The sequence below is a fragment of the Macaca nemestrina genome, chromosome 1 (assembly GCF_043159975.1).
Source record: "Macaca nemestrina isolate mMacNem1 chromosome 1, mMacNem.hap1, whole genome shotgun sequence".
NCBI classification, from domain to species: Eukaryota; Metazoa; Chordata; class Mammalia; order Primates; family Cercopithecidae; genus Macaca; species Macaca nemestrina.
In genome coordinates this window covers 104,711,434-104,728,824 of record NC_092125.1, presented here as the reverse complement: position 1 = coordinate 104,728,824, position 17,391 = coordinate 104,711,434, and the positions used below count along the sequence as shown (strand labels likewise).

General features: G+C 56.6%; 3 protein-coding genes across 26 annotated transcripts in view; 2 read left to right on the top strand and 1 right to left on the bottom strand.

Annotated features, from left to right (window-relative positions):
- The window catches only part of LOC105497992 (DC-STAMP domain containing 2), a 33,129-nt gene extending 28,887 nt beyond the window's left edge, over positions 1-4,242 (bottom strand). The window contains exons 1-2 of the mRNA XM_071084486.1: positions 3,873-4,242; positions 2,567-2,659 (exon numbers count right to left, since the gene is read on the bottom strand). Coding sequence (XP_070940587.1) covers positions 2,567-2,603 — 37 coding nt within the window. The 5' untranslated portion in view covers positions 2,604-2,659; positions 3,873-4,242. The remainder of the gene's footprint in view (positions 1-2,566; positions 2,660-3,872) is intronic.
- LOC105497991 (DC-STAMP domain containing 1) overlaps positions 1-6,373 on the top strand; it is a 20,060-nt gene extending 13,687 nt beyond the window's left edge. Inside the window, exons 14-18 of one of the 3 annotated variants that reach the window (XM_071084495.1) lie at positions 436-552; positions 1,032-1,174; positions 1,358-1,471; positions 4,214-4,530; positions 6,276-6,373. In XM_071084495.1, the coding sequence (XP_070940596.1) occupies positions 436-552; positions 1,032-1,174; positions 1,358-1,471; positions 4,214-4,465 (626 nt within the window). In that variant the 3' untranslated portion in view covers positions 4,466-4,530; positions 6,276-6,373. Of the gene's footprint in view, positions 1-435; positions 553-1,031; positions 1,175-1,357; positions 1,472-2,293; positions 2,560-4,213; positions 4,531-6,245 lie in introns of those variants that run through there. The other 2 variants (XM_071084496.1, XM_071084497.1) reach the window with 2 other exon arrangements.
- Positions 4,918-17,391, top strand: LOC105497988 (ADAM metallopeptidase domain 15). 22 transcript variants are annotated; one of them, XM_011769651.2, is made up of 23 exons: positions 4,918-5,072; positions 6,276-6,382; positions 7,016-7,092; positions 7,847-7,925; positions 8,087-8,163; positions 8,255-8,447; positions 10,449-10,514; positions 10,594-10,662; positions 10,742-10,911; positions 11,045-11,129; positions 11,618-11,766; positions 11,853-12,027; positions 12,315-12,407; positions 12,530-12,834; positions 12,924-13,119; positions 13,385-13,462; positions 14,564-14,636; positions 14,865-15,003; positions 15,424-15,493; positions 16,089-16,160; positions 16,577-16,648; positions 16,919-17,043; positions 17,134-17,341. In XM_011769651.2, the coding sequence occupies exons 1-23, from the start codon at positions 4,994-4,996 to the stop codon at positions 17,174-17,176; spliced, it is 2,592 nt and encodes an 863-aa protein (XP_011767953.1). In that variant the 5' UTR covers positions 4,918-4,993; the 3' UTR covers positions 17,177-17,341. The 22 variants fall into 22 exon arrangements, 21 of the variants coding, with proteins under 21 accessions (XP_011767953.1, XP_011767952.1, XP_011767955.1 ...); XM_011769650.2 differs by having other exon boundaries at positions 16,086-16,160; XM_071084449.1 differs by having other exon boundaries at positions 4,928-5,072; positions 6,225-6,382; positions 12,704-12,834; positions 16,086-16,160; positions 17,134-17,342.

The following is a 17,391-nucleotide window of genomic DNA, read 5'->3' as shown; positions in this document are numbered from 1 at the left end:
TTAGTAGAGATGGAGTTTCACCATGTTGGCCAGGCTAGTCTTGAACTCCTGACCTGACCTCAAGTGATCCACCTGCCTTGGCCGCCCAAAGTGCTGGGATTACAGGCGTGCACCACCGTGCCGGCCATCCTTCTGCCTCTTCTTTTCCCCTTTCTATGATTCAGCCCCTCCCTGTCCTCCTCAAGGTCAAATGTCAGCCCTGCAACCTGACAGCTCTCACAGCAGAGGAGGGGGGCTCTTTACCCCTTTATACTTACAACAGGGAGCAGGGAGGGGTTAGGATTCATCGAAGTGACAGAAAGACCCAGGCAGCTGAGAAGCATTTCTGTGTCTTGACCCCTCCTTGACATCCACCCCACATCCTGTCCCACCTCCTTAACACATTCCTGATTTCCCCACCTGCCCTGACTTCCCTACCCACCCTCCTGGCTGCAGGCAGTCATAAACTGGAGGTGAAGGTCGGGGGAGACTCCATGCTAGCCCGGCTTCTTCGAAGAACCATTGGGGCCCTAAACACCTCCTCAGAGACAGTGATGGAATCAAACAACATGCGTGAGTGATGCTGAAAGTTTGGATCAGAGGAATTGAGGGTGGTGGGGCAAGGGTCAAAAGACACCAAGGTAAAGAGTTGGGGGCCTGGGCCTCGGGTGTGGAGAGAGGGGCGTTGGAGCATTTGAGCTGGGGAAATCGGAGCAGGGAACACATCTGGGCAGGCTTGAATAAAGGGAGCATGACAAGCTTGGGTCAGAGGAGTCTGGAGGCCAGGGTCTTGGGGCTAGAGGGCCCCAGCCCTCCAGAGCAGCACTCTCCAACAGGACGTTCAGCCAAGATGGAGATTTGCAAGATCTGTGCCACATTTTGCCCAGTGGCTACAGTACTGACAGGGCAGTTCTGCAGTGAGGGGCAGGCCGGAAGAGACCAGGGGAATCAGAGGCCCCGCCCGCACCTCCCACTGGGATGGGAAGTCCAACCCAGGGCTGCCCTGCTCCTTGGCTGGTCCTGACCAGACCCCTGGTCTGCCCCTCCCCTAGCCTGCCTGCCCCAGCCTGTGGGCCTGGATGCCAGGGCCTACTGGAGAGCTGCACTACCAATTGGCCTGTTAGTGTGTCTCTGCCTGTTACAGGCTTTTGGCTACCGACTCCGGAGGGTCATCGCAGCCTTCTACTTCCCCAAGGTTTGCCCCTCCCCAGACCTCTCCACCCCTACACACCTGCATGCGCGCGCACGTGCACACACACACACACACACACACACACACGCACCCCTCCCCAGCCGCACCCAGCTCCCTACCAACTCCAGCTTTGGGGGATGCCTTCCTCCTCACTGTCAATATCATTGACCCCCTCCCTGCCCCCAGCGAGAGAAGAAGCGGATCCTGTTCCTCTACAATGACCTACTGAGGAAGAGAGCAGCCTTCACCAAACTCAGGAGGGCCGCTATCCTGAGACGGGCGCGACAGCAGAAGGCTCCAGTAAGTCCAGGCGTGAGTGCTGCTGCCCGCTCCTGGCTGGGTTTAAGTACAGTGGGGCAAGAGGCAGCTCCCTTCAGTCCACCCAGCACCCACCAATGGTCGCAGGCCTACTCCAGCCTGGTGAGTTCTTTTTGTTTTTTGAGATGGAATCTCACTGTGTCACCCAGGCTGGAGTGCAGTGGCACGATCTCAGCTCACTGCAACCTCTGCCTCCCGGGTTCAAGCGATTCTCCTGTCTCAGCCTCCCATTCCACAAGTAGCCAGGATTACAGGCGCAGGCCACCACTCCCAGCTAATTTTTTGTATTTTTAGTAGAGACAGGGTTTCACCATGTTGGCCAGGCTGGTCTCAAACTCCTGACCTCAGGTGATCTGCCCACCTCAGCCTCCCAAAGTGCTAGGATTACAGGCGTGAGCCACCACACCCGGCCAAGCCTGGTGAGATCTGATGTAACGCATGCTGAGGGCCCTAGCCATCCAGCTCCTAAGGTCAGGGCTGTGCCCATTTCTCAACCCCAGGATTCAGCCCAGCCTAAGACACTCAGTGGACCATTAGGAAGCAGGGAGAAAAGGAGAATGAGATTTAATAGTCTGCTCAAAGAAAAGCAAGAAGGCCACACAGAAACAGGAGGCCCAAGGCAAAACCATAGGTTCTACCAGAGGGCTGCAGACCAGAAGCTCAGTGCAGTTCAGGGGATGGGAGGAGACAGGTGGGCTGGGAGTCAAGAAGGCCTCAGGCAGGGGCACATCGTAAGGCACATGGAATCTGAGGAAGCAGACTCCAGTCCAAACTCCCTCATTACGTTGTGTCACCTTGGCCAAGGTCTTCACTGAGCCTCAGTTTCTCCTTCTGAAGAATGGCAAGACTGGAGAGATCTGTAAGGCCTGCTCACTGGAGATCAGCCTAGAGTGGTGGTCAGGTGTGGGACTCCGGTGCCAGAGGGCCTAAGTGTGAATCCCAGCTCCTTCCCTCATTACTATGACACCGGTGTGACCTTGAGCACATGACTTAACTGCTGTGCCTGCTTTTGCCTTCCGTAAAATGGGGTTAACTACTCCATCTGATTGTTGTAAGGATTAAATGAGTTGTGCTCACATGGTGCTGGCATGCAGCAAGTTCCATATGCATGCATGTTGTCATTCTGTGACCCTGGGCAGTGATCACATCTCCAAGCATCAGTTTTCTCACCTGAAAAAGAGATGATAATAACACTATCTGCCTTATATGATAATTGAATTTTTTTTTTTTTTTGAGACAGAGTCTTGCTCTGTTGCCCAGGCTGGAGTGCAGTGGTGCAATCTCGGCTCATTGCAAGCTCCACCTCCCGGGTTCACGCCATTCTCCTGCCTCAACCTCCTGAGTAGTTGGGACTACAGGCGCCCGCTGCCATGCCCGGCTAATTTTTTATATTTTTAGTAGAGACAGGGTTTCACCGCGTTAGCCAGGATGGTCTCGATCTCCTGACCTCGTGATCCGCCCGCCTCGGCCTCCCAAAGTGCTGGGATTACAGGCGTGAGCCACTTCGACCAGTTTTTTTTTTTTTTTTTTTTTTTTTTGAGACTAAGCCTCACTCTGTCGCCCAGGCTGGAGTGCAGTGGCATGATCTTGGCTCACTGCAACCTCCTCCTCCCCAGTTCAAGCGATTCTTGTGCCTCAGCTTCCTGAGTAGCTGGGATTACAGGCACGCACCACCATGCCTGGCTAATTTAGAATTGAAATAATTTACGTACAGTATCATAGTACAGGACCTGATATTATAAACAATGAGTGGCAGCCATTCTTATTTAATCAGTCCTAACAAAGTTCATAAAAGTGAGACTGTGTTTGCTTAGCTTTTTCCCTAGTACCTGGATAGCCCCAGCCCCTATGACACACAATAGGGGTCAAATGAATGTGTTATGAAAAAATGAAATCCAAAAAACAAAAAAGAACATGCTGGGATTCCTTGACAGGGTCGTGAAGCAAACTGAATGTGAATGCACAGATGGAAATGTGTGGGACAGCCATTCCAAGCAGAATGTGCAAAGACTCAGAATCCAAAGGGAATGCCAAGTGCCAGGGCTAGTCTCAGGAGAAACTGGCTCAGAAGAGACAGCTCTCAGGGAGGGCTAAAGTGGGAAAGAGGCTAGAAAGGGACCAGGTGATGGAAGGCTCTGAAGGCCAAGCCCAGGAGTTCTTCTGCCTGTCTGGCAGGCAGCAGGGCCTCTGGAGTTTCTTGGGCAAAGAGTGGCTGCTTCCTGGGTAAGGTGGCTTGTGAAGAATCCCTGACAACTGTGTGGAGACATGTCGTGAGGGATGGCAGGGAGCATAGTGAACTAGGTTTGTTGTTTGGAATCAGGGTCCCTGGGGTCCAGCCAAGTTGGATTGTTTACTATCTGTGTGACTTTAAGAGTCACTTCACCTTTCTCCTCCGTAAAGTGGGGATAGCAACAGTGATAGTCGATCTGGCCTGCTCACTTCTCAGCCTCACTGTGAGAATCAAATATGATTTACAGGAAAGTGCAAATGAGAGTTGTGGCTGATATCTGCTGGGAGAGAGCCTGGAGGGTGCATCCTCCCATTCTCTATCATAGAGTTGGGGAGGGAGGCACCCTAGCCCTCCAGGAGTTTCCTTTGTCCAACCCAGCCTCCTCCAAGATGCAGGCATTGTCAAGCCTGGCGACTTCAGTCAGGAAACGCTGTCCAGGTCCCCTTCTTTCCCGCCTCGCTCCCCGGCTGGCGCTAACGCCCACCTCCCAACAGCGCCACCCGCTGGCGGATATCCTGCACCGCGGCTGCCCGCTCCTGCGCCGCTGGCTGCGCCGGCGCTGCGTGGTGTGCCAGGCACCCAAGACGCCCGAGTCCTACGTGTGCCCGACGCTGGACTGCGAGGCCGTGTACTGCTGGTCGTGCTGGGACGACATGCGGCAGCGGTGCCCGGTCTGCACGCCCCGCGAGGAGCTCTCCTCCTCCGCCTTTAGTGACAGCAACGACGACACTGCCTACGCGGGGTGAAGAGGCGTCCTGCTCGCTCTTCCGCCCCGTCCTTCCCGGTTAATAAAATGCCCTGTACGCTTCACGTGAGTCGGGGACTGGGGTGAGCCGCGCGCTGCCTCGCCTGCAGTCGGGAGAGCCTGTCCGCCCGACCTCTCCAGAGCCAGGCCGCGCACAGCTGGCAGAGAGGCCGCGAAGCTACTAGGGAGGGGTCCAGACCTGGGGCCGGGTGAAGGCGCGCCGCCCAAGCCGGTCAGACCGGACCCCGGTTCCCATCCTGCACAGTTGAGGGAAGGCTGTAGCGCCGAGCAGCGCAAGCAGCGCCGGCGTCGTGGGCGGGGTCCCGGCTCCCGAGGCACCCGGCATGCAGCCGGGATGGCCTTGCCGAGGGCGGAGCTTGGCTTGGGGCCAAGTGGGAGGGGGCGGGCCGGGGCGGGGCCTGGTGGCTGCGCGGCGCTGCTGGGTGCTCCGAGGCGACCCGGCCGCCGGCCGCTCCTCGGTGCGCTGTTCCGCACTTGCTGCCCTCGCCCGGCCCCAGGCGCCGCTGCCATGCGGCTGGCGCTGCTCTGGGCCCTGGGGCTCCTGGGCGCGGGCAGCCCTCTGCCTTCCTGGCCGCTCCCAAATATAGGTGAGTCCTCGGCCTATAGTGGGTCGGGGGGCTGACTGGGAGGGAGGTGCAGGAAAGTCGGAAGGCATTAGGGTAATGGGGCCGGACGGAGACCCTGGGAGAGCCCAGCCAGAGCGCGGCCCGACCTGGTCCGTTGTCCTGGGCCTAGGGCCCAGTGACTTGGCGATGGAGTGGAGAGGGAAGGAGAGGGGATGCCGGCGCCCCCTTCCTCCTGCCTGGTCATCCTCTGCGCGGTCCCTGCGGACACTTTCAGGCTCAGGTACCAGGTACCAAGGGGCCTGTCCAGCGCCACTTCAAGATCGTAGTGAGAGGGTAGCTGCTCCCCAGGGCTGGCATCTTCGCTGCTCTGGGGCCTAGCTTACCGTTCCACCCGGTGCCAGGGCGCAGAGCGGGCATGGCTTGTAGGGTTTAGTGAAGAGGATTCTCTCTAGCCTGTATTCCAGGCCTGGGGCCGCCAGGCACTCCTCACCCTGGTGCTGTTGCCACCAGTGCCTGGCCGAGCGGGAGGGGCCCGAGAGGAGCCAGGAGAAGGGAGAATTGGCCAGGAAAGAGGCTGGGACACCAACTCCTCCTTGGAACTTTCACTTCCCGCTGCTGTCTTGGGCCGGGACCGAGAGGGCAGGCACGGGTGGAGTGTCCGGAGGAGAGAGGGCCATTGTGTGTTGGGGGGGTGTGGGGGTGCTCGGGGAGGAAGCAGAGGTTGTAGGCAGCGGGTGTGCCTGACTGGGCATGAGGGTGTTTAGGGAGGTGGGGGTGTTTGCACTGCTTACCCAGAAATGGGCGTTCCTGGCATCTCCGATGTGAGCGAAGGGGAGGGTGAGCGGGCACCCGGCCACAAGGCTTAGCTCAGTCTCGAGAGGGGGCGTTCCTGAAGTGGGGGGAGAGTGATTGGGAGGGAGTGGGAACAGGGGAGGGTCCCTGTGAGAACCTGGGATTGGCCGGAAGGGGACAAGGAGGGCCACAGGCTGAGCAAGCCGAAAGTCTTTCTTGGGGACTTGTGAATGGGTGGGTGGAAAGCCATAAATTAGAGAGACACCCCCTCCTTCCAGTATTTTCCTTTAAGTCTCAGCATGCAATGAGGAAGCCCCTCAGGTGTCTAAGGGCCTTGACTGGCTGGGAGCTGGTGGGTCTGAGGGCACCTGCCACCCCCAGCCGTGCTGTCGATTTCCTCAGTACTGTCTTCGGGTGTCCTGGGACCTGCAGGTGGCACCGAGGAGCAGCAGGCAATGTCAGAGAAGGCCCCGAGGGGGCCCTTGGAGCCCCAGGTCCTTCAGGACGATCTCCCGATTAGCCTCAAAAAGGTGCTTCAGGTGAACTCCCACACCCCTCTAATAAATAAATGAATCCACACACGCCCCTGCATAGTCAGGTGTCTCAAGGCCAAAGCTTGGCTGAGGAGCTGGTGGGTAGAGCTTGCTGTAGTGGGTCTATCCCAGGCCCAGCTGCCTCTCCCACCACACCCCAGCACCTGGCTTCACTTATCTCCCTCTCCCTCTGCATGCACATCTGTCTGCCTCAGCCCCACCCAACCCATCCATCTCCACTGGGGAAATTGTGAAGCCAAACTTGCTTTCTTCATCTCATGTTGTCGGTTTTTTCAGTGGGGGGATTTGGAAAGAGTCAGGACCTTACCAAACCACCCCCCCAACCCCATTATAAAGCTGAGTCAGAGGAAGGGCTGGGGCTTGTGCTGGGTCCTACACGGTGCTTCCTCTCTGGGCAGGAAGCCGAGAAGGGGCGGCTCAGATACCTTCCTTGACCTCCCCACACAACCCCCCAGAACAATGGCGCAGGCCAGGCAGGGCTTCCTGGCCCTTCCCCTGGGATCCCCCCACCAGTGATCTAATCGCTGGTGCTCTTCTGAGGGCCTTAGGTTTTCTGGTTAGAGAGGCTGGGAGTTGTGGGCAGGTCTAGGGAGGTGACCTGCCCTCTGGTGCCCACAGACCAGTCTGCCTGAGCCCCTGAGGATCAAGTTGGAGCTGGACGGTGACAGTCATATCCTGGAGCTGCTACAGAATAGGTAATAGTGATGGTGGCAACAACAGTGACCACATGGCCAACAACTTGTATAGCATTTATTATGTGCCAGGTGCTAAGTGCTTGTGCTCATTTAATCCTCATAACAACCCTGTAAGGGAGATACTATCATGTTTTTTTTTTTGGTTTTTTTTTTTTTTTTTTTTTTTTTTTTTTTTGAGACCGAGTCTCGCTCTGTCGCCCAGGCTGGAGTGCAGTGGCCGGATCTCAGCTCACTGCAAGCTCCGCCTCCCGGGTTCCCGCCATTCTCCTGCCTCAGCCTCCCAAGTAGCTGGGACTACAGGTGCCCACCACCTCGCCCGGCTAGTTTTTTTTGTAGTTTTAGTAGAGACGGGGTTTCACTGTGTTCGCCAGGATGGTCTCGATCTCCTGACCTCGTGATCCACCCGTCTCGGCCTCCCAAAGTGCTGGGATTACAGGCTTGAGCCACCGCGCCCGGCCGATACTATCATGTATTATTGTCCTTATTTTATACATGAGGAAGTCAAGGCACAGAGAGATTAAATAACTTGCCCCAGGTCACACAGCTAGTATGTGGTGAAAACCAGATTGGAATTCAAATAAACAGAGTCAGTGGCCCACCCAGTATACTTTGCTGACCTGGTGTCAGGGAGTGGAAAAGTTGGCTGGGGGGTAGTCCCTGGTCCCCAGCCCCACCACCACCTTCAGGCCTCTGCTTGTCAATGCACGACCTGGGAAGTGGCTTGAGCACTGCGTTCTTTTCCTTCACTCCACAGGGAGTTGGTCCCAGGCCGCCCAACCCTGGTGTGGTACCAGCCCGATGGCACTCGGGTGGTCAGTGAGGGACACACTCTGGTGAGTCAGGGCCTCTTGTGCCGTTTTTGGCCTAGGGGAAAGAGGAAGGGGGTAACTGGAAGATGAGAAGACGCTGCCTATTTTTACTGTCAAGCTAGACTCCTCGGTTCCAGTCCTGGTCTGCTCTCTGAGACAACACTAATGTTGTTCCTGTGCCACAGGAGAACTGCTGCTACCAGGGAAGAGTGCAGGGATATGCAGCCTCCTGGGTGTCCGTCTGCACCTGCTCTGGGCTCAGGTATACTGGGCGGATTTGATGACAGTAGAGAAAGTAAGGAGACCCAGGCATGGAGCTGTAATGTTTTATAACTTCCTTTCTTTTTTCTTAGAGGCTTGGTGGTCCTGTCCCCAGAGAGAAGCTATACACTGGAGCAGGGGCCTGGGGACGTTCAGGGTCCTCCCATTATTTCCCGAATCCAAGATCTCCACCTGCCAGGCCACGCCTGTGTCCTGAGCTGGCGGGAACCTGTACACACTCAGACTCCACCAGAGCACCCCCTGGGACAGCGCCACATTCGCCGGGTGAGGATGAATGGCAGGGGAGTGGGCTTCGCTTGTCCTGAGCGCTGAGCCCCAGACACTCAGAGCTATGTGTTCACAGTAACAACAGCTCCTGCGAATGGAGCACTTTCCACATGTTGGGAACTTTGTGAACATTAGCTCGTGTACTCCTCCCATACCTAGGAGGTAGGTGCTATCAATAGCTCTATTTTAAAATGAAGAAACCTTACAAAAAGTGTCCAGGCATGGTGGCATGTGCCTGTAGTTCCAGCCACTCAGGAGGCCCAAGTGGAAGAATCGTCTGAGCCCAGAAGGCAGAGGTTGCAGTGAGTCGAAATCGAGCCACTACACACCAGCCTGGGTGACAGAGTGAGACCTCATCTCAAAAAATAAAATAAAATAAAATAAAATAAAATAAAATAAAATAAAATATATAAAATATAAAATAAAATAAAATAAAATCTAGCTGAGACAGGTTAGGTGGTTTGCCCGAGGCCATACAACTAATAAATGGCCTATCCAGGCCGGGCGCGGTGGCTCAAGCCTGTAGTCCCAGCACTTTGGGAGGCCGAGACGGGCGGATCACGAGGTCAGGAGATCGAGACCATCCTGGCTAACACGGTGAAACCCCGTCTCTACTAAAAAATACAAAAAACTAGCCGGGCGAGGTGGCGGGCGCCTGTAGTCCCAGCTACTCGGGAGGCTGAGGCAGGAGAATGGCGTGAACCCGGGAGGCGGAGCTTGCATGGAGCCGAGATCGCGCCACTGCACTCCAGCCTGGGTGACAGAGCCAGACTCCGTCTCAAAAAAAAATAAATAAAAATAAAAATAAATAAATAAATAAATAAATGGCCTATCCATATTAGTTGTATTTGGCTCAAACGCTTCATCTGTCTTATGATCCCATTTGCAGAGAGCTCTCACTTGGTTATAGATAATACATAGTTACCAGCGCTAAAGCAATATAAACCCAATTTCCTAATCTGTAAAATGAAGATAATAAAACTACTTGCTGCAGAGAGTTGCTGGGAAGATTAAATGAGTCAATATAGATGTGAAGTGCTTAAAACTGTGCCAGGCATATGGTAAGTGACAAGAGTTGATATTGGGATTTTTTCAAATTATTATTATTATTATTATTATTATTTGAGATGGAGTCTCGCTCTGTCACCCAGGCTGGAGTGCAGTGGCTTGATCTCGGCTCACTGCAAGCTCCGCCTCCCAGGTTCACGCTATTCTCCTGCCTCAGCCTCCCGAGTAGCTGGGACTACAGGCGCCCGCTACTACGCCCGGCTGATTTTTTGTATTTTTTAGTACAGACAGGGTTTCACCATGCTAGCCAGGATGGTCTCGATCTCCTGACCTCGTGATCCGCCCACCTCAGCCTCCCAAAGTGCTGGGATTACAGGCATGAGCCACCGCACCGGGCTAAATTATTATTTTTTAAAAATTTGAAAAAAGCCGGGCGCGGTGGCTCAAGCCTGTAATCCCAGCACTTTGGGAGGCCGAGACGGGCGGATCACAAGGTCAGGAGATCGAGACCATCCTGGCTAACACGGTGAAACCCCGTCTCTACTAAAAAATACGAAAACCTAGCTGGGCGAGGTGGCGGGCGTCTGTAGTCCCAGCTACTCGGGAGGCTGAGGCAGGAGAATGGCGTGAACCCGGGAGGCGGAGCTTGCAGTGAGCTGAGATCCGGCCACTGCACTCCAGTCTGGGCGACAAAGCGAGACTCTGTCTCAACAACAACAACAAAAAAAAAAAAAAAAAAAAAAAAAAAATTGAAAAAAAACCACTGAGTTTGGAGCCAGAAAAGCAGGGGTCTACTCCGACCTTCATTATCTACTTCCTGGTCCTCCTTGGCAAGTTCCTGGGCCCTCTGGCCCTCAGTGGCTCATCTGTAAAATGGGCTCTTCACCCTCCTGTTTCACCCACAGAGTAGGAGTGGCTGCCTCTTGGTCAGCCCTGCACAGCTGTTGGCTGCGAGCGGCAGGTTTGCCTGATACTTCTTTTTGTCCATAGTGGAGGCGGGATGTGGTAACAGAGACCAAGACTGTGGAGCTGGTGATTGTGGCTGATCACTCGGAGGTGAGCCGGCTGGCCCCTGCGCATCCTCCTCCCCCCACACTGCCCTGCCGCCTTTCATGTCACCTCTCTTGGCCTACAGGTCCAGAAATACCAGGACTTCCAGCACCTGCTGAACCGCACACTGGAAGTGGCCCTCTTGCTGGACACAGTGAGTGCTGGACAGGGCAGCCCCCACCCCAGACCCCTGACCATGACAGCCCCTCTTCTGAGCCCCAACTCTCTTTCAGTTCTTCCGGCCTCTGAATGTACGAGTGGCACTAGTGGGCCTGGAGGCCTGGACCCAGCGTGACCTGGTGGAGATCAGCCCAAACCCGGCTGTCACCCTCGAAAACTTCCTCCACTGGCGCAGGGCACATTTGCTGCCTCGATTGCCTCACGACAGTGCCCAGCTGGTGACGTAAGGCCCAGACCCAGCCAGAGAGGCCAGTCCTGTCCTGGCCAAATTCACACCCCTTCAGCACTTACCTCAGCCCCTGAAGCTCTGACCACCGTGGCTTCTGGCCCTGAACTTTGGCCTCTCTGTCCCACAGTGGTACTTCATTCTCTGGGCCTATGGTGGGCATGGCCATTCAGAACTCCATCTGTTCTCCTGACTTCTCAGGAGGTGTGAACATGGTGAGTTATTTCCAGGTCTCCTCCTCATTCCCAATTCAGTTCCTCCCAAGTGTGGAGGCATTTATTCACTGAAATCCCCCTACAAAGTTGCCCAACCCCAAAGCTATGGGTATACAGGGTGGAGATGCGTGATGTGGCCTTTGCAGTCAGGGAGCCCTCGCTTGTGGTCAGCTCGTCACAGTGTACACAGTCATCCCCTGTGCAGTCTTCCCATTTCTTGGAGGAGGGTAGGAGGCAGCTGAGGCCCAAAGAACAGAGGTGATCTCCAAGGGCCCACAGTGAGGGAGGGGGACAGAGCTGAGCTAGAGCCCAGGTTTCTGCCATCCAGGCCTGGGTTCTGCTACTTTAGAAGCAATTCAGGAGGGAAGCAGTGCCTGCTGAGTGCCCGTGAGGTCAGACATGGAGGGAACAGAAGCAGAGAGGGCGGTCTGGGCATTGTGGTGGAGGCAGGCTGGGACTGGACCTGCGGTACCCCTCCCCAACGACAGGACCACTCCACCAGCATCCTGGGAGTCGCCTCCTCCATAGCCCATGAGTTGGGCCACAGCCTGGGCCTGGACCATGATTTGCCCGGGAATAGCTGCCCCTGTCCAGGTCCAGCCCCAGCCAAGACCTGCATCATGGAGGCCTCCACAGAGTGAGTAGCTGCAGGATGGAGAGAGGCGGTGGGGCAAGGGGCAGCGAGAGGCCCCCAGCCCCAACCTTCCTTGCCACCCTCCCCAGCTTCCTGCCAGGCCTGAACTTCAGCAACTGCAGCCGACAGGCCCTGGAGAAAGCCCTCCTGGATGGAATGGGCAGCTGCCTCTTTGAACGGCTGCCTAACCTGCCTCCTATGGCTGCTTTCTGTGGAAATATGTTTGTGGAGCCGGGCGAGCAGTGTGACTGTGGCTTCCCAGATGTGAGCCCCTTTCCCAAAGCCTCGCCCCACTCACTTCTGTGCCTTCACCCTGGTCATTAGCCCTCTCCTAGCCTCCTGAGCTCCTCTTGGGTTCTGAAGGGACTTCCCACCCCTCTCCTACTTGCCATGTCTGTGGGGACAGCACATGGGTTGTTCGTCTCTAGCCCTTGCTTGCTGTGTAGTTCTGGGCGTCCTTCTGGTCTTGGCCTGTGGGAGGAGGAGGGATTGGAGGGAGGCTCACAGGCCCCACCTGCTCTGATGCCTGGCCCCCGTGCTCCTGCCCACAGGACTGCGCCGATCCCTGCTGTGATTCCTCAACCTGCCAGCTGAGGCCAGGGGCACAGTGTGCATCCGACGGACCCTGTTGTCAAAATTGCCAGGTGGGTAGAGACTAGACTGGCCACCCAGAGCTCACCTGCCGGGGCCAAGGTGGAAAGGGTCATTCTGACCCCCTAGCTGGATTTGCCCAGTGCCCACACTGATGCTCATCCACCCTCGACAGCTACGCCCGTCTGGCTGGCAGTGTCGTCCTACCAGAGGGGATTGTGACTTGCCTGAATTCTGCCCAGGAGACAGCTCCCAGTGTCCCCCTGATATCAGCCTAGGGGACGGCGAGCCCTGCGCTGGTGGGCAAGCTGTGTGCATGCATGGGCGTTGTGCCTCCTATGCCCAGCAGTGCCAGTCACTTTGGGGACCTGGAGCCCAGCCCGCTGCGCCACTTTGCCTCCAGACAGCCAATACTCGGGGAAATGCCTTTGGGAGCTGTGGGCGCAACCCCAGTGGCGGCTACGTGTCCTGTACCCCTAGGTAAGTGAGGAAACCTGGCTCCTCCTTTGGGTTTCTGGGAGTCTTGGCCCTGCTTCTACTAACCTGTGTTCCCTTCCCCCTTCCCCCAGAGATGCCATTTGCGGGCAACTCCAGTGCCAGACAGGTAGGACCCAGCCTCTGCTGGGGTCCATCCAGGATCTACTCTGGGAGACAATAGATGTGAATGGGACTGAGCTGAACTGCAGCTGGGTGCACCTGGACCTGGGCAGTGATGTGGCCCAGCCCCTCCTGACTCTGCCTGGCACAGCCTGTGGCCCTGGCCTGGTGAGCAGCCTGCGTGGGCAAGACCAGGTGTGAGAAGGGACATTTGGATCACAGTGAAGTGCCCAGACTTCACCATTCACCAATGTCAAAGGCAGGGACTCCAAGGGAAGTCAGTTTCTTACTTCAGATGGAGCAAAGCCTATCAACCCACTATGCGCTGGTTTCCCCATATGTAAACGCAGGATGTGACCTCAACCTTGTTGGCCTCCCAGTCCCATTAAAACTCTGTGGGAATCTGATCCAGGATTTTCTCTCCCTGGGTCAGGTGTGCATAGACCATCGATGCCAGCGTGTGGATCTCCTGGGGGCACAGGAATGTCGAAGCAAATGCCATGGACATGGGGTGAGCTGGGATGGGTGAAGTGGAAGGGGAGCAGAGAGCCTCTAGAGAGGAAAAGGATGCTGGGCTTTGGAAACAGACATATCTGGGTTCTAATCCCTGCTCTACTACTTCCTAGTTGTGTGACCTCAGGCTGGTTACTAACTTTGCTGAGCTCAGTTTCCCCACCTATCAAATGGCTATAATAACAGTATCCCCATCCAAGGCACATGAGGTGAGTATGAAAGCATCTAGCACAGGCTGGGCACGGTGGCTCACGCCTATAATCACAGTTTTGTTTGTTTGTTTGTTTGTTTTGTTTTGAGACAGAGTCTTGCTCTGTTGCCTAGGCTGGAGTGCACTGGCGCGAACTCGGCTCACTGCAACCTCCGCCTCCCAGGCTCAATTGTTTCTCCTGCCTCAGCCTCCTAGCTGGGATTACAGGCACCCGCCACCACGCCCAGCTAATTTTTTTATTTTCAGTAGAGATGGGTTTCACCATGTTGGCCAGGCTAATCTCGAACTTCTGACCTCAAGTGATCCGCCCGCCTTGGCCTCCCAAAGTGCTGGGATTACAGGGGTGAGCCACTGCACCCAGCCAAATCACAGTACTTTGGGAGGCCAAGGCAGGAGGATCACTTGAGGCCAGGAGTTCAAAACCAGCCTGGTCTCTATCAAGACCTATCCTCGTCTCTATCAAGGAAAAATTTAAAAATTAGGCCTGCTGGTGCACACCTGTGCTCCCAGCTACTTGGGAGGCCAAGGCAGGAGGATTGCTTCAGCCCAGGAGTTCGGGGCTGCAGTGAGCCATAATTGTACCACTGCACTCCAGCCTGGGCAACAGAGTGAGACTCCATCTTACTTGCTGTCTAAAATAAAATAAAACAAAACAAAACAAACACAAAGCAAGCAAGCATGTACCACAGTGCCCAGCACACAGAAGGTGCTCAGTAAGTGTTAGTTTGATCTAATTTGCTCTGGTGTGGATAAAGACCCTCCAGGCTCTCTCTACACATCATACCCAGCACAACCCCCAGTTGTAGAAATGTGAGATCTTGAAAAGCTAGAGACAAGGAAATAGTTCCAGAGTGCAGCATTCTTCATTGCTCACCTTATACCTCCTAGGTCTGTGACAGCAACAGGCACTGCTACTGTGAGGAGGGCTGGGCACCCCCTGACTGCACCACTCAGCTCAAAGGTGGCATGGGGTTGGGGGACAGGGGCAGCTGGGAGGGCAAAGTGGTTCATGCTTTATCTTTCCCCCTCGGCCCTCTCTTTCTGACCCCCCTTTGCTGCTGGTTCCCTGAGTCTGCCCCTTGACCCCTTCACTCTCCCTGATCACTTGACTTCACTCCCTGCCCCCTGCGCCTTCATGGCTCTAGAGTTCTTAGCCCTGCCCTCCTTTAAACCTGACTTCCGCCCACAGCAACCAGCTCCCTGACCACAGGGCTGCTCCTCAGCCTCCTGGTGTTATTGGTCCTGGTGATGCTTGGTGCCAGCTACTGGTACCGTGCCCGCCTGCACCAGCGACTCTGCCAGCTCAAGGGACCCACTTGCCAGTACAGGTATGAGCATCACCTCCCTGCTACCACTTCCTTTAACTGGGGACAGTGCTGAAGGCTGCCTCACCTCTGCAGCCCCTGCAACCTGGTTCTGAGCCCTAAGCCCCTTGGACCTTAAACTTGCTGACTGCCATACCCCACACCTCCCTTCCCTATATGCACCCACAGCTTTTTACCTCACAGCTGTGCCCCTGTGGGGTGGCTGGAGTGCTAGGGCCATTTCTCCCCAGGAGCTCCTGTGCTGGATAAGTGGGGTCTTCCCTCAAGCTAATAAATAACGCCCCCACAGGCCCCACCACAGTTTTCCCTATACCACACATAAGTGCCTGCAAAGAAAGGGTTAACCCCACTCAAGGATGGCATAAGGTAGAGAACAGGGTCTGAGGCTGGGCCCTCTCCCTTCTTGCCTTTCCTCATGCATAGGGCAGCCCAGTCTGGTCCCCCTGAACGGCCAGGACCTCCGCAGAGGGCCCTGCTGGCACGAGGCACTAAGGTGAGTCCCAGATGCCAGAGGAAGGGGACTCCACCTTGGCTGGGCATCCAGCTTGGACCCTGGGGGGTGCACATTAAAGGCTCCAGACTCAGAGAAAGGCTAGCACTGCCCAAGAGTCAGTCGAAGGAGTCAGGGCCAGCCCTGCCCTGCCCTGCCTTCCCCTCCCCTGGCTACAGGCAGAGAAGCTGAGTCCAGAAGAGTGGGGAGGGCAGCCAGCTGGAGCAGGGGCTGCTGGGCTCCATCCACTGGCCAAGAGGTGGCTTTGAGAGGTGGGTCTATCCATGCCCCCAGCAGTGACCCCAGGAGGGCACAAGGGCAGTGGTGCTCAGAATGGCCTTCCGTGGGCCCAGGTCACCATGTTAGAAGGGCTGGTGAGCACCCCCGCCCTAAGCCCTCTGCTTGGATGATGGGAGTGTGTGCACACCTCCTCCCCACTTGCTCCCCACCTGCATGCACCTGCATAACTGCATGCACAGCACCCACTGCCCTGGGCCCCTGCCAGCCCTCCCTGGGCACTGACCCTTCTCTGCCCACTCTGTCTCTCTGCTTCCTCTTCCCCCTCTGTGCCCATCTGCCCCTCCTGCCCTCTCAGCAGGCTAGTGCTCTCGGCTTCCCGGCCCCCCCTTCCAGGCCGCTGCCGCCTGACCCTGTGCCCAAGAGACTCCAGGTAAATCTGGGCCAGGGCCCGCCCTGAGCCAAGGCAGGTGGGAGGCTTGGTACCCAACTGCAGTTCTCATCCCTGCTCCCTGCCAGTGGTGCTCTTCATTAGGTGATCGGGGTGCCCCTCAGCCTTCAGACACTCTGAGCCCCAGAAGCAGCAAAGGGTGAGCCTCCTGCCTTGGTTTCTACCACCATCTGGTGGTCAGTGGCGGGACTGCAGTCGGCCAGGGACTCCGCGGTTGACCTACACCTTCCTCCCCTGAGACATCAGCTGGCATGCTTCCAAACCCTCTGCGCATGCCCTCATTCTCTCCTGCCCCCTGGCTGACTTTGCATGTTGACTTGAACCCCTCTGGGGAATCTCTATGCATGTCCACAGCCCCTGGTTATGCTCTCACAGCCACTGCCCCTCTCTCTGTTCAGGCTGAGCTGGCTGACCGACCCAATCCCCCTACCCGCCCTCTGCCCGCTGACCCGATGGTGAGAAGCCCGAAGGTAATGGTGGGGGGAGAGAAGGGCACGGCCTCTCCCCCCATCTAGGGCTGTGGTGCTGGTAGCCATGACGGTGGTGGCCGTGGCGAGATGCCCCCTCAGTGCATGAGGGCACATATCCAGGTGGTGCCTTTAATGGTGACAGGTTTGTTTGCAGACAAGGGTGACCGATGGTGCTGCCCCCAAGCTGGTGTTCCCCAGCACCAGTGCGTTGGGGGTGGGCAACATGACACCCCCCCCACCTAAGCCGGCCTCCTGCCTTCTCTCCCTCAGTCTCAGGGGCCAGCCAAGCCCCCACCCCCAAGGAAGCCACTGCCTGCCGACCCCCAGGGCCGGTGCCCATCCGGTGACCTGCCAGGCCCAGGAGCTGGAATCCCGCCCCTAGCGCTACCCTCCAGGTAGGAGGAGCCCTGGGGATGGGTGGGCGGGGCGAGTGACCTGGGGGAAGGGGGTCTCTGACCCTTTTTTCTCGGCTTCCCGCACTCCAGACCAGCGCCACCGCCTCCGACAGTGTCCTCGCTCTACCTCTGACCTCTCTGGAGGTTCCGCTGCCTCCAAACCGGACTTAGGACTTCAAGAGGGGGGCGTGCCCTCTGGAGTCCCCTACCATGACTGAAGGCGCCAGAGGCTGGACGCGGTGTCTTAAGGCTCCGGGCACCGCCACGCGCTGTCAAGCAGCACTCTAGGGACCGGCGGCGTAGTTGCAGCTGGGGTTTGGGGAGGGGCTGGGGGTTGGAAGGGGTTGA

Coding starts and splice junctions, on each gene's coding strand:
- LOC105497988 (XM_071084402.1), top strand. CDS start 4,994: ATGCGGCTGGCGCTGCTCTGGGCCCTGGGGCTCCTGGGCGCGGGCAGC. Junction 7,093..7,846: donor CTGGAGCTGCTACAGAATAG/GTAATAGTGATG, acceptor TTCACTCCACAG/GGAGTTGGTCCCAGGCCGCC. Junction 15,004..15,423: donor GGACCCACTTGCCAGTACAG/GTATGAGCATCA, acceptor CCTCATGCATAG/GGCAGCCCAGTCTGGTCCCC.